The sequence below is a fragment of the Pterocles gutturalis genome, unplaced genomic scaffold (assembly GCF_000699245.1).
Source record: "Pterocles gutturalis isolate BGI_N339 unplaced genomic scaffold, ASM69924v1 scaffold5217, whole genome shotgun sequence".
Classification (NCBI taxonomy): domain Eukaryota; kingdom Metazoa; phylum Chordata; class Aves; order Pterocliformes; family Pteroclidae; genus Pterocles; species Pterocles gutturalis.
The window spans coordinates 53681-66637 of NW_010115188.1; the positions used below are offsets into that span (position 1 = coordinate 53681).

Below are 12957 nucleotides of genomic sequence, written 5' to 3' on the forward strand. Positions count from 1 at the left end.
GCATCCTGGGCTGGAAATGCTTCAGACCTACTATGGGAAGGAACCGTGAGACACTTTTGCCTGATTTTGGGTCTGTATAGACACAGGAATATTACACACCCAAATTGTACACTGGCTTATCAAAAGCCAAAAATCTTTAATCCAGTTGGCAAGCAAATGTCTAACTCCTGAATTTGGACACAGACTGTATTACTTTTTCCAATGTATCAACACTTTTATTTTGCAGAAAGTTTGTTTACTGGTGCTCTCAAATTAATGTTTGTCTTGACATTAATAATATGGTATTTTAGTACAGTGATGCTTGATTTAGTCTCACAAAAATATGAGAAAGGGAAGATAATTTAAGACATGACACCATTATCCTACATATCTGTTCAGTAAATCTGTTTTTGTCTCCTTTTTTCTTTATCAATGCACCATAATTAGAAAGTATTTCCAACAATTAACAGTCAACTGTAGTACTGAAGTCCACTGATTCCCACATATTACAACAAAAAGAAAAGTACAACTTGAGAATAAGTTATATTGTTAAAAACCAGTTTACCTGATCTCCCCACTCATTGATAACTGGCATATTGATATCATCAATAAAAACAGTCATTTTTCTCCCTCCAGGAGGTCCATAAGTACTTCCAATGCGTTTGTCCACGTAACTCTCTATTGCTCTCTAAAAATTAAAGAAAGTTCTTGTTTTCCATCTAAAGCAACAATATTTAAAATGCATTAAAACATGTCTTTCTCACTGCTTTCTGCTACAGCACTTACCCAGGGATTTTCTCTTTTTGTTAGTAGTTTCATCCCTGATTCATCCCTAAGGAACCCTATTCTCTTGTTCATCACACTCATTCCTGTGCAACTCCCCAGCCTTAAGACTGCATCCTGCAACCCACCTCTGGCTACCAGAGAAGTTTTTAAAAAGTTTTCAAAGCTGGAAATTATTATTTCATTATCAGCTTTGAAGCCAATTATTCTCATGAAGTCATCAAAGTAAAATGACATTAATTTTAGTATGATGCATTATCTCTGAATGAAGCATTACATCTTCTTGTGAATTGTATTTCAGTCTTTGAACATGGCGAGATTAATGTAAGAGAAAGTGCTATGAAAAAAGAAAATGAACAGATCAGAAGTTCTGAATCCTGTTGCGTATCATTTTTCTTCTCTTGCTTCACAAATCAATAAGAGATAGCGGGAAGATATAGCATGCACAATTTGAGAAACGAAGGATTAATCAAAATTCTATTATGAGCAAGATAGAATATCAACAAGTAGAAACAGTATTTTCATTATCTACAGCATAATTTTTATAAATATCGGACTTATTTAGAGCTGCACTTAAGAATCTCCCTTCCGAAGGGTAGCTCTGGAGAGGAATGGAATCTGATTCAGAGAGGCTGTCATGCACTGACTGAAATTTATAATTGCTTTAGATTTCCCCTAGCTAAGCTCAGCTGTTTTATATTTGCAGCACAACTGCAGACCATAGAGAGGCAACTTAGATTCCTTTTACAATGATTTCCCAGATGTCTTGTAAGCTAAGTCGTGCAGTATTTTAATGTTTTGGTGACAATCTTTTAAGATTAAGTTTTTAACTAAATAAGAAGGAGGATGCAATTGACAAATAAGACATTGATTTGAAAGAAATTGTTTAAGACAAATAAGACATTGAAAGAAATGTTTAAGGTTCTGCAGCCCCACAGACTTTTCTAAAGATACTTGGAACATAACCAAAGGCAGAAAAAATACCTTATAAGATGGTAGCAAATATTTCCCTTAGACAAACAATTTTTTAGCTTTACAAGCATAACTGTCATCCTATTTGAGTGAAGTGACATGTGCGGTCATAAAGACAGAAATATTAATAGCATTTTTGAAACAGAAACCAGATACAAGTTTTGTCCAATGTTTTGTCCTATTTCTTCAAAACAGAAAATAATTACCTGAGTGTTCCAAGATAAACACATAGAACATTGTTAGCATTAATGTGTCATTTTGGAGATATGTGATTAAGGTGAAAAAGAGAAACTGCTACAAGAAAGAAAATGATTACTTAAGAAATGAAGACATTTGTAGCACATCTAACACATCCAAAATCACCCAATCTTTCAAATTTCCTCAGAATGACAACTCAAAATTAAGAAAAATATTTTGAGTGTGGTTCTTTCAAGTGTTTAGAAGCATTTCAGCTGTTTTTCTGCTACGTCTCTCTCTTGGAAATCAGAGCAAGCTATGTACTCAGTTGAAAAGAAAGAATGTAGCTTCTGCAGTACTGCAGGACTGCAGCAGGGACAAGACTCTCTGTACCAGAGATGAGAAAGTCTGGGTTTTGTTTTCAAGGCAGTAATGTTCTAGAGACCATAATACACTAAGGAAAGGACACCGAGACAGAGATACTGACTGTTCATTTAATCTTATATGCATGAAAGGATGCCTGCCTTATTCTGTGTCACACTTTGGTACAAACCATGGCCAAAGATCTTATGCATAATAGAAAAGCTCACTAGGTATTCTGTGAGTTTGGAATTTAAAAAAAAAATAGATGTTTAAGCCATTACTTTTTCCCATTTTCTTAATAACATTTACATTAGCTTCTTAAAAAAGACACTGAAATGACATGCAAGAATTGCTTAAAATCTGTATTCTTACCTGAAACATAAACGGTTCTGTGGCAGATGAAAAGTTTAAACATTTGGATGTATGCTTTTCTGGGTCATATTGCTTCACATACGCCTTCACCATTACTGTCTTTGCGGTTCCCTGTTCTCCTGTGAGCAAAACTGCCTGCAACAGATATTTAAATCGCATTAGTATCAAAGCTTATAAATAAATATGCATAATAGAACTATTTTATAGAAAGGGATACCTTCTGTGTCTACTTCTGAACAATATATTATTATTGTAGTTTTTTCTTGTGTCTCCATATGGAGTGACACAGGATGTGTTTTTCATCCCACTCAGATTCTCCAGGAAAATTATTTACAGAGTCAAAAGAGAAAGGATGAAGTGAGAATGTACTAGAGGTTTTTTCTTCCAGTTGCCTAACTTCTTCCACTTTCCCACTCACCACCACAGAATCTTGTAGTGGAAGACCCTAAGAAGGCTTTCTTTATAACAGAAAGTAGCCTCTGACATCTGATTTGAATATAAAATTTCTATTATTTGGTTTGGCTAGAGGTATCCTTTGTGACACATGCTTGTAATAGAGGATAGTTCCTTCTTCCAAGCGCTGTCCTTACAGCAACACAGGATAGATTAGATTTACCTATATCCCCTCTCAAGCATATTACTAAAAGAGACAGTCTACAAGTCTGTGGAGACATGATGTCATGATAAACACAAATAAGAATAACTGATACTGAACTGTGTACAGAAGTCTTAACTGACACAGAAATATCTATGGCTTTCTGGTGAATGTCAGCAAAGGTGGGAAACAATTAGATGGATAAAAGACACTTGCTTTCCACGTCTGGAAATGTAGTCCTTTTTGAAACTCCTCTTATATTTCTGTATATTGTCTAAAACACCTGATCCAATCTCATTCTCTAAACTGAATGTGTGAGGAGATACATAAACTTGATTTGTAGTGAGTATTCTACTGCTCATGTCCGCTGTTAGACAGGCCAGTGGAACTGGCAGGAGAGGAAGCAATTTAGCATGGAAACACTGAAATGTGCTCTATGTTCCACTTACAAAAGGAACTGAGAAGTACTCCTACTTGACAGCAACAAAGGAAAATAAAAGCAGGCAGTTATTCTTCAACTTTCCTCAAAAGAACACCATCCCTCCTTTAAGGAACACTGGTTTCTCTCCACCTCTTCTCCCTTGCTGTAATTTTAAGTCTGTTAGCCTCGTTCCCCAGACTAAATATGCCGACATAAACTGACTTAGCAAGAAGAGTCTATGTGTCCTCTGATACTGTATGTTTTTCAGAATTGGAACCAAACTTGACTCGGGCTTTTTATCCTGAATTTCATTCAGTGCCTGTCATGGACATGCTTGATTATTTCTCTGAACAGCCATGGAGAACCATGAAACCAATGCACTTTTTCAGAAAACTTTTTAACAAGATGATTGATGTTGCAAAGGGCCTCTAGATACCTTAGTCAGGATATCAGGCTTTGACAAAGCAAGTTTTGGCCAAGGGTGTTCACTGAATGGTCAAGAAATCGTAAATTTTTCCCAAAATTTGTTTCTCCTTACTGATTGATTACTGGAAACAAACACACTTTTGATGAGAATATAATTATTTTGCCTCCTTATCACGGTCGTATTTACAACAGCAGCATTTGATGCTTCCAACAGGCACTCTTCACTCTTCTAACTCAGACTATCTTAATGTATGCCTCGCTATATATATTTCTATGTTTCAAAGCATTTTTACTCTTCTTTGGTGGCTTGTTCAAATTAAAGGTGCAGAAAATTCTTGTTTCAAACTGATGTTTTGATAGCAAGTATTTTACTTTTGCTTTCTATTAGTATAGATTAGAATATATAATAAAATTTATTTCCTGGTTTATTTGTATATCGTGTAATTTCCCTGAAAAAAAGTAATAAATGTGTCAAGAAAGAAGAAAGGCTTTCCTGGTTTCTTCTTGGTAAAATCTGAACCTAAATCAGAAAGTTGCTGAACCAAAGGATTAATATTTCTTTCATTTATCTTAATCCTTTTATGGAAATCAACCCATTTCATCTCATGAAAGTGAGATAGATAAGAACTCTGCTGGGTTTTTTTCCACACATGTAAGAATCCTTCATGGTTTTTTTCTAGCTCAGATTTTCATCCTACTTATGTTTTTGACAGACGATATTATCTTCCTTATTATATCCACTACACTAAAGGAATTTAATCAGTTTGCAAAAAGGAGAATATATTTATTTATGGTTGTGAGCACTGAAGTTGATAACACAGGAGATTTGAAATGCTCAAATACTCCTGACTGTCTTGCACCTGCTTTAAAGTAATGCTCTCCAACAAATATCCACAATGATGCCACATGGTCTCATTCTTCACCCTGTTTTTGAACATCCAAGCAATCAATTGACCATGATAACACAGATGATAGTAATAAACTCACAGAGCCAAGTCAAGCCAGTAAAACACCACTTTGGTTTCACCTAGTACATGTAATTCAGCTGTAGCTGGAAAGAAAGTTCATGCTACTGTGATCTGATACAGGGAAGAAAAAAAATATTTCTCTATCACAGTTCAATATCTGATTAAATCAAACTTTAACATCTTTATCAATGACCTGGATGAGGGGACTGAGTGCTCCCTCAGTAAGTTTCCAGATGATACCAAACTGAGCGGGTGTGTTGATCTCCTTGAGGGTAGGGAGGCTTTGCAGAGGGATCTGGACAGGCTGGAGCGATGGGCTGAGGCCAACTGTCTGAGGTTCAATAAAGCCAAGTGCTGGGTCCTGCACTTTGGTCACAACAACCCCCTGCAACGCTACAGGCTCGGGGCAGAGGGGCTGGAAAGCTGCCCAGCAGAGAGGGACCTGGGGGTGCTGGGCGACAGCCGGCTGAACATGAGCCAGCAGTGTGCCCAGGTGGCCAAGAAGGCCAACAGCATCCTGGCCTGCATCAGGAATAGTGTGGCCAGCAGGACTAGGGCGGGGATTGTGCCCCTGGATTCTACCATTCTATGATTTAACAAATAAAAAGTGCTTAAAAACAAAGCAAGCTGTCTGCTTCCATGGAGGGGAACATTCCACTCAACAGGGAAGCACAAACAAGTCCCACTGCATGCTGAACGGTGAAACTTTTCAACTTCAAAGAGGAAACTGTATACCACCGCAGCACTGAATTGTGGTAAATGCCAGGTTTTAGAGACTCTTCTTGGAAGATTTAAATGTTTGTTATTTCTATTGCAATGATGACTGAAAGAACATACCTGGAAATATATTCAGTATCTCCCAAGGCATTCAAGTACAAAGATTAATTATTTGTTTCCAAACAAAGATTTTTCATGTTTTTGTAATTTGTGTCAGATACATCAAAGGTACAGCCACATTACGGCCTCTGGAACAGTTTCATCAAACTCAGTCAACAGGTTTTCTGTTCAAGTCCCAGAATTTTAGAGAAAAAAACAGGTTCCAGCACTGGCTCATGCACTTGTGCTATTTCTAGTATAGGCTCCAGCTACCAAGAAGGTAATACACATTGACATATTTCACAAGCTGACACAGATACGAAGTTTCCAGGGTTATTAAGAGCATAGTGCTAAAGCAAAATATGTATTTTTCAGATCTTCCTCTGTTTGAAAATAGGCCTGTGTATGTTCTACTAACTATTGTTTAATGTGGCCTGAGTCAAAAGCCATGACACCAGATTGGTCCTTAGTGGTTAAAGTTGTATGAGGAGTGTTCTCTCCTTTTCTATAGTTGTGGCTGCTGCATTAACTGAAGCTTTCCTAATGAGAGAAAAAAATAGAGGCTAGGAATTTCAGGCTTTTAGTGAACTAATTTGTGAAATTTATTTTCCTTGGTTCCCTCTTCAAGAAAACACCAATCAGAACAATTAATCTGGTATAAAGATCAAGAACAAGATTTTATGTATTCATCTGAGAAAAATGATAGGTTGCTGGAGTTAAACTCTTATGACAAAAAATTATTTTATAAAAAGGATTTATTAAACACTTTGCCTATGCACAGAACTATGTACAGAGGATTCATGTTAAGAAAGTAAAAATAGAGCAATATGTAAATATTGCACCTGGCAAGCAATCACTAGAGACAGAGAACATGAAGAATGACTGCAGCCCCCATTTAGTCTATAAGTAGGTTTCTGTTTATTTCACATAGTAGGCATATACTTAAATAAGTAATTCTCTGCTTACTTTCTGTTGCTTTGCAATTGTCTGTATCAAAAACTGAGTTCTGACATTGTCAACATTTGGAACCAGAATAGACACATAGTCTGGGACAGTATCTGTTGGATAAACATATTCCTGAACTCTTTTACTCCAGTGCTCCCAGTCACCTGAAATGACAAGACCAAAAAAAAAAAAAAAAAAAAAAGAGGAAAATAGCTCACAATATTTTGATTGTGTTCAACATCTTGTTAGTACAAAAAAAAAAAAAAGTCCTAGATACTATGGGTGAAGTCAAACAGAGTCTAAAAAAGGGATAAATTTTCTCAAATCAAGCTAAAATGCACCTAACAAAAGACACCATTTGTCTACAATCCTACTAAATATACACATATTTCTGAAATGTATATATAGATATCTAAATAAAAAACCCAAAAGAATGTTTACCTAGAAACTCATTCTCACACTGCTGGTGGAAAATTATAGAATGTGAGAATATGGATTACATACGTGTACACTAAATCAGCATTGTTGGCAAAAAATATCTGACTTTGGATACAAGAGAAATAGATGTATTCATGTGAGAATATACTCTGAAAGAACAGTAAGTCCTTTGTGAAATTGGTTGTGTGTGTGTTATTTAAACTATAAATTAACTGTGGAAAATATCTTACTATTAAAAATATCACACTATTCTTACAGTTTTATACACTGTAAGATTTCTTATTAATCAGACATGGATAAATAATAATTATCAAGTGGAATTAAAACCAGATTATATTGTTTAGCAAAAAAATACTAGCTGTGAGGAAATCAAATATAAAATTAATATTAATTTAGACTAAACCAGCCTAAGCATAAATTATCTAAAAATTGTAGGCTGGTTAAGTTAATAGAAAATAAATCTGCAAGAATGAAATTAAAACCAAGATAAATAAGAAGATATTACCAATAAACACTCTATCCCTTGTTTCTGACTGCTCACCTCCACAGAGGCGCTGCATACAGAACCATGTTACTACTGTACTGTCATCAAAAATCTCTGCTCATACGACATATGACTGTGTAATAAAGACTAAAGGAGTAATTTTAAATTTCAAAGAAGCTAAACTCAGCTTTAAAATGCCAGTATGAAAAAAGAATTTTACTGCTTTCTCTTACCGTAATCAGTAACATAAAACTCACACATCGTTTGACTGGTGCCAGGGGAGATTGCTGGTAAGTCCAATTTTTCATCATGAGCTCTAATGAAGGCTTCAAGTTTATCTCTACCGTCCAACTCCAGAAGGGCACCTAAACTCCACATGATTGCAAAGCAGAACAATTTCTGCAGTTGAGATGTAGTTGATAAAGCACCTTCTTCCTTCGATGGAATCAAACCCTCCAGAAGATTAATAGACTGAAAATATTTTAAAAGGTTATGTGTTAGGAAAATATTACATAATCACTTTGTATTTTTATACATATATGCACATACACTAGTTATATATATTCAAACTTTAAATCGTAATTTGAAAACCAATACAGGTTACCAAAGAATAACATAAAATTCAGAACTACAAACTCAAGAAAATAGATTACAGATATCTATATAAAACTGGATGAAATTTTCAAAATTACTTCAGCAATTTGATCGTCAACCATCTTTTTAAGTTATGCCTATTATAATAAATGTAATTTAAGAGCGAGGGTAACAGAACAGCTTTTTAAGGGATTTTATAATATCTAGTGAGATATTCAGAACTCCAAATGTAGGTGGGGCCTCGCCATTTCTTTCCATCTCTAAGCACAGAAGAACTTTCAGCATCTGTCTAACATATTTATCTCAATTATGGTCAATTAATGCATCTATCACATTAACTTTTGTTTTGTGTTTTAACAAAATAGATTAACATATCCTATTTTTTTATTGCTTCATTCAGCTTCTAAGGAACTACATTCCAGATTCCAGAAATCCAGTAACTTGCTATCTACAATTCTGTGCCGTCGCTCATGAAGCCAGGTGTTTGACTTAGATAACATCACTCATATTCCCTTTCTATGCAAGGCAGCATCAAGCACATTTTTTCAAAATAAGTCTTTTTAACAGTGAAGCAGATTTTCAATCAGCTCTTGGAATTCATATTCTTTATGCTGTCTTGGATCTCATACTTAAAAGAGGGAAGTAATACAGTAACATATACTTTTAATGCAGTCTAAAGGACATAAATAGTTAGAATACTTCTGATTACTTTAAAATTCAGTTTCAAAAATTATTAATCAGTAGTAATAACACTTCTTAATGTTAAAATAATGTCACTTCTGTTCTTTGGAAGACAAATTATTTATCTAATTACTTCCAGGACAGGCTGTGTCTCAGTTTATCTGAAAAAAGTCTTTTTGCTCCCTGAAATACAAGCTCGAGTTCAAAATTTCCCCTGATGCTCTGGGTCTTAGCAATATTCTGTAACAAGTGAAGAAAGAAAACAGAAAAAATTAAACTGACTTATAAAAACACACAAGAGATTGCAACAAATCAGATGAAAACTTCAGCTTGCCCAGCATCTCATCTGCAATAGTGACCAAAAGTGGACACTTAGGGACACTTAGAGAAGAGTAAAAAAAAAGAAGAAACTCTCTTGGCTTGTGGCGGCACTGGGGGCGGTACTTCTTGCTGGTCTTCTCTTCAGCTTGGGGTTTTCTGAACCAAAACCACTTCTGGGTTTACTAATTCTCTATGGATTTTTCCACCCTGAAAATATCAGAACTGGTCTTGAACCTAAACTTTTATCATCTATAACACCCTTTGGCAAGACGTTCCATACATCTGCTGTTCATGGCATTGAACAGTTTGTTTTTTCCCTGTGTGAACCCCTTCATGCTTATCTTCACTGAATTTCATTTGCCATTTTATTACCTATTTATTCAGTCTCATAAAGTCTGTCTACAGTTCTTCATGGTTAGCAGTTTTGTCCTTACTACCCTGTAATTTAGTATCAACAGTAAACCACTTCACCTAAAACTTTTCCAAACTGTTTATGAACATTTTGAACAGCATGGATCCCAGCAAAGGTAGCAACCTCTGTCCTTCCTAAGAACTGATACTCCAGCCACACATTTCCTATTTTCTAATCAGTTATGGAACTAGAAAAGGAGCTCCTATCGTCTGCTATGACTGCTTAGGTTCGATGTAAATCTCAGCTAAAGAACTCTGTTGAAGACCTTTGTTCCTTCACGCAGACCATCTCAATCAGATCTCCTTTAGCTACAAGTTTACTGGCTTTTCCAATAGGCTCGTAAGGCAGGATAACCCTAAACAAAAACTGTGTTGAATCTCCTAAGGTAAATTACATTTATCTACCTAAAGAGGTATGCCAGAGTATGGTAAACAGCTAGGAAGTCAGTGGGAATTACAAGGAGGAAAGCAGAAGTGATATCATTTTTCATAGAAAACCATTATGAAGCTGTTGTAAATGAAAAAAAACTGTTTAAATTGTGAATGCCAGGAAGAAACATTCAATACAGCTGAAATAATGGAAATATTTCCCTGACGAAACAGTATGAGCAGAATATTGACTTGCTTACTCTTCCTAAACAAGCCCTAATCAAAAATAACATTGAAACTTGAAGTTCCAGGCAAAGTCTCATGAAGACAACATCCATTCAGTCAGAGGTTTCACAGGTAAAAAATACATGAGAAAAAAAAAAAATCTCTAAAAATTCTTGTGTATTGCACATCCATCTTGTTTATTACCATAAATTGGCACATTACATAGTTTCTGCCTGTGGACTTCAATTTTATAGATATCCTAATTTCATTTGATACTGCACAGTTAATCTTTGCAGCATTTACTGTGGCTATTAATTTGCAGCAAAATACTTCAAACTGTGGAAAATCAGAAGCTAAATCCCTAATGAACAGTAAAGAGATACTGGGTGGAAATTGACTAGTTAATATTAACTTGAAGTGTTATCCAGAATATTATCTTGTCTACTCTCTTATCCAAAGGCACTACTGAATTTGTTATGAGAGTGTCAAGATAAAACTGAGATTACATGGGCAAATGGAAAGTCTGCAGATGACAATAGACTCATAAACAGATCAGCTGGAGTCATGCAGTATAGGACTAACAGTCTTGCAAAATCTGCCAAACACACGATTTTATTTTTAATAAATCACTTAGAAAGTTTACACTCCACTCAAGGAAGAATTCCAACTGATAGGAAGGGAGAGGCAAAAATTACTACATTGACCTTGGAAGAGCTGACTGACAGAATCACAGCTACTGCATCTGAATATAAAAAGACAGTCAGAATTAGTCTTCACTCTCTCTGCTGACATTAACAGTAGGGTTAGACTGACCGTTACCACAATTTGTTTAGTATTAAAAGAAATGGAATGAGATCACTAGCTTATCAATTTATGTTTCTGAAAACTTACTGAACCCTGCAAACCCCAGTCAACAGAAGATTGTCCTACATAGGAAGTGATAAAGAGAAGTAAAATTTTCTTCTGCACATCTCTATATATTGCCTAAGAAACGAATATTGAGTGTGAGGTTTTCTTTGTCAGGAAACAATCTTTTCAAATTGAATTTTGTTGTTAGCAAATGTTCTCTTTGCTATTTCTGCGCACTTACTATAGTCAGTCTATTCACACAGACGTACACAGTATCTCTTTTACCTGCATAATGTAGTTACACTCCAGAAGATCCATTTTTGGATTAAGGTTTAGTTTCATATATGTATATGCTGGTTCAAAGATTCTATCATACAAACTTTGTAAAATTTCAGCTTCTTGAGAAGAACGTTTTTTCAGCCATGCCTGTAAAATATCCACAATATTTTTCTGTATAAAATGTAAAACAAGGTAAAGTTCTGAGTAGCCAGCAATGATAATCTTACTTGCAATATTGGTCTCCAGCTGAGGGCAGAAGAACTGATGTAGACCATACCCATTCGAGAAACTGTTGCTGGAGAGGCATTCTCAATGTTGTGGACCTCAAACAGCAGTTTACATGTAGGAGACATAGGAATTCGATCTCCATTTGCTAGAGTGAGGGTCTTGTTATCATCCAAAACCGAATTTAGATTCTCAATCCAGATTGCATCTACAGGACCATCTAAAATCAGAAACACATTTTCACCTGGAAAAATAATGAAGAGAGATAAAGTTCATATCACGATGCTGAAAGAGCAAGAAAATAAGTTTATAAAAAACGGCCTAGAACTTAATAATGTATAAAAAAAGCAATTTCTGCTTTCTCCATGGATCCATTACTGTATAAATTGCATACTTCGTTAAGGAACTGTTTTTGAAACAATCAGTAGCAAATAATGGCACAAGTATATCTTTTTTTTAATACAGGAAATTTCTAATAGAGAAAATACAGACATTTCCAACAGAGAAAATTCAGCTTTCTTTAAAAAAAAAAAAAAAAAGCTCCCTCTTGGAAGGATCCTTAGAAGAATTCTCTTTCTTTAACGTAAATATTTTTATTTTTGCAGATACAGATGAATCACTGTTAAAAGGAATTTCAGTATTCGAATCCTAAAATACTGAAATATAAATATAGGTAATCAATGTATGAAAAACCATGGAAAAAACATTATTTTACAGTTAGTCAAGTAAATCTAGATTTTAATTTATCAGCTTCCAAATAACATATCTGCCCAGTAGAACTGAAGTGGCAAGGAAATTAACAACTTTTAAATGTAGATATACTACGGAAATAATAAATTTTTAAACTGTTGCCCTCTCTTGAGAAACAAACTGTAACCTCATCTATGTTCTCTATAGTTTCTCTCAAGAAGGAACTTCACCACATTTGCAAATTCAAGATGCTTTTTTCAACATACCATTCAAGAGGTATTTTTAGGATACCACACCCAAAGTATTTACATACCCTTTTTAGCTTTCAGTGTTCTTCTCCACAGTGTAGAAAAGATTCCATCTGTCCAATCATTAGTTGCAGCATCTAGTTTTCCAAACATTTGAGGAGCAGTTATAGCTTTGGGGTTCATACGCATTTCTCTATGAGGTTGGCCACACTGTGTTAGTGCTTTCATTAATATCGTTATGACCATTGTTTTGCCAGATCCACTAGGTCCAAGTGTCATCAGCCCATGACGTACTAGAGAAGTTTCATACAACTATTTTAAAAAAA

The 12957-nt window shown here is 35.2% G+C and overlaps 1 protein-coding gene across 1 annotated transcript in view; it reads right to left on the reverse strand.

The window, feature by feature from the left end:
- The window catches only part of DNAH8 (dynein, axonemal, heavy chain 8), a 120290-nt gene that overhangs the window by 44192 nt on the left and 63141 nt on the right, over positions 1-12957 (reverse strand). The window contains exons 49-55 of the mRNA XM_010075082.1: positions 12697-12943; positions 11696-11937; positions 11475-11615; positions 7973-8210; positions 6839-6981; positions 2647-2781; positions 545-667 (exon numbers count right to left, since the gene is read on the reverse strand). Of these exons, the coding sequence (XP_010073384.1) occupies positions 545-667; positions 2647-2781; positions 6839-6981; positions 7973-8210; positions 11475-11615; positions 11696-11937; positions 12697-12943 (1269 nt within the window). The remainder of the gene's footprint in view (positions 1-544; positions 668-2646; positions 2782-6838; positions 6982-7972; positions 8211-11474; positions 11616-11695; positions 11938-12696; positions 12944-12957) is intronic.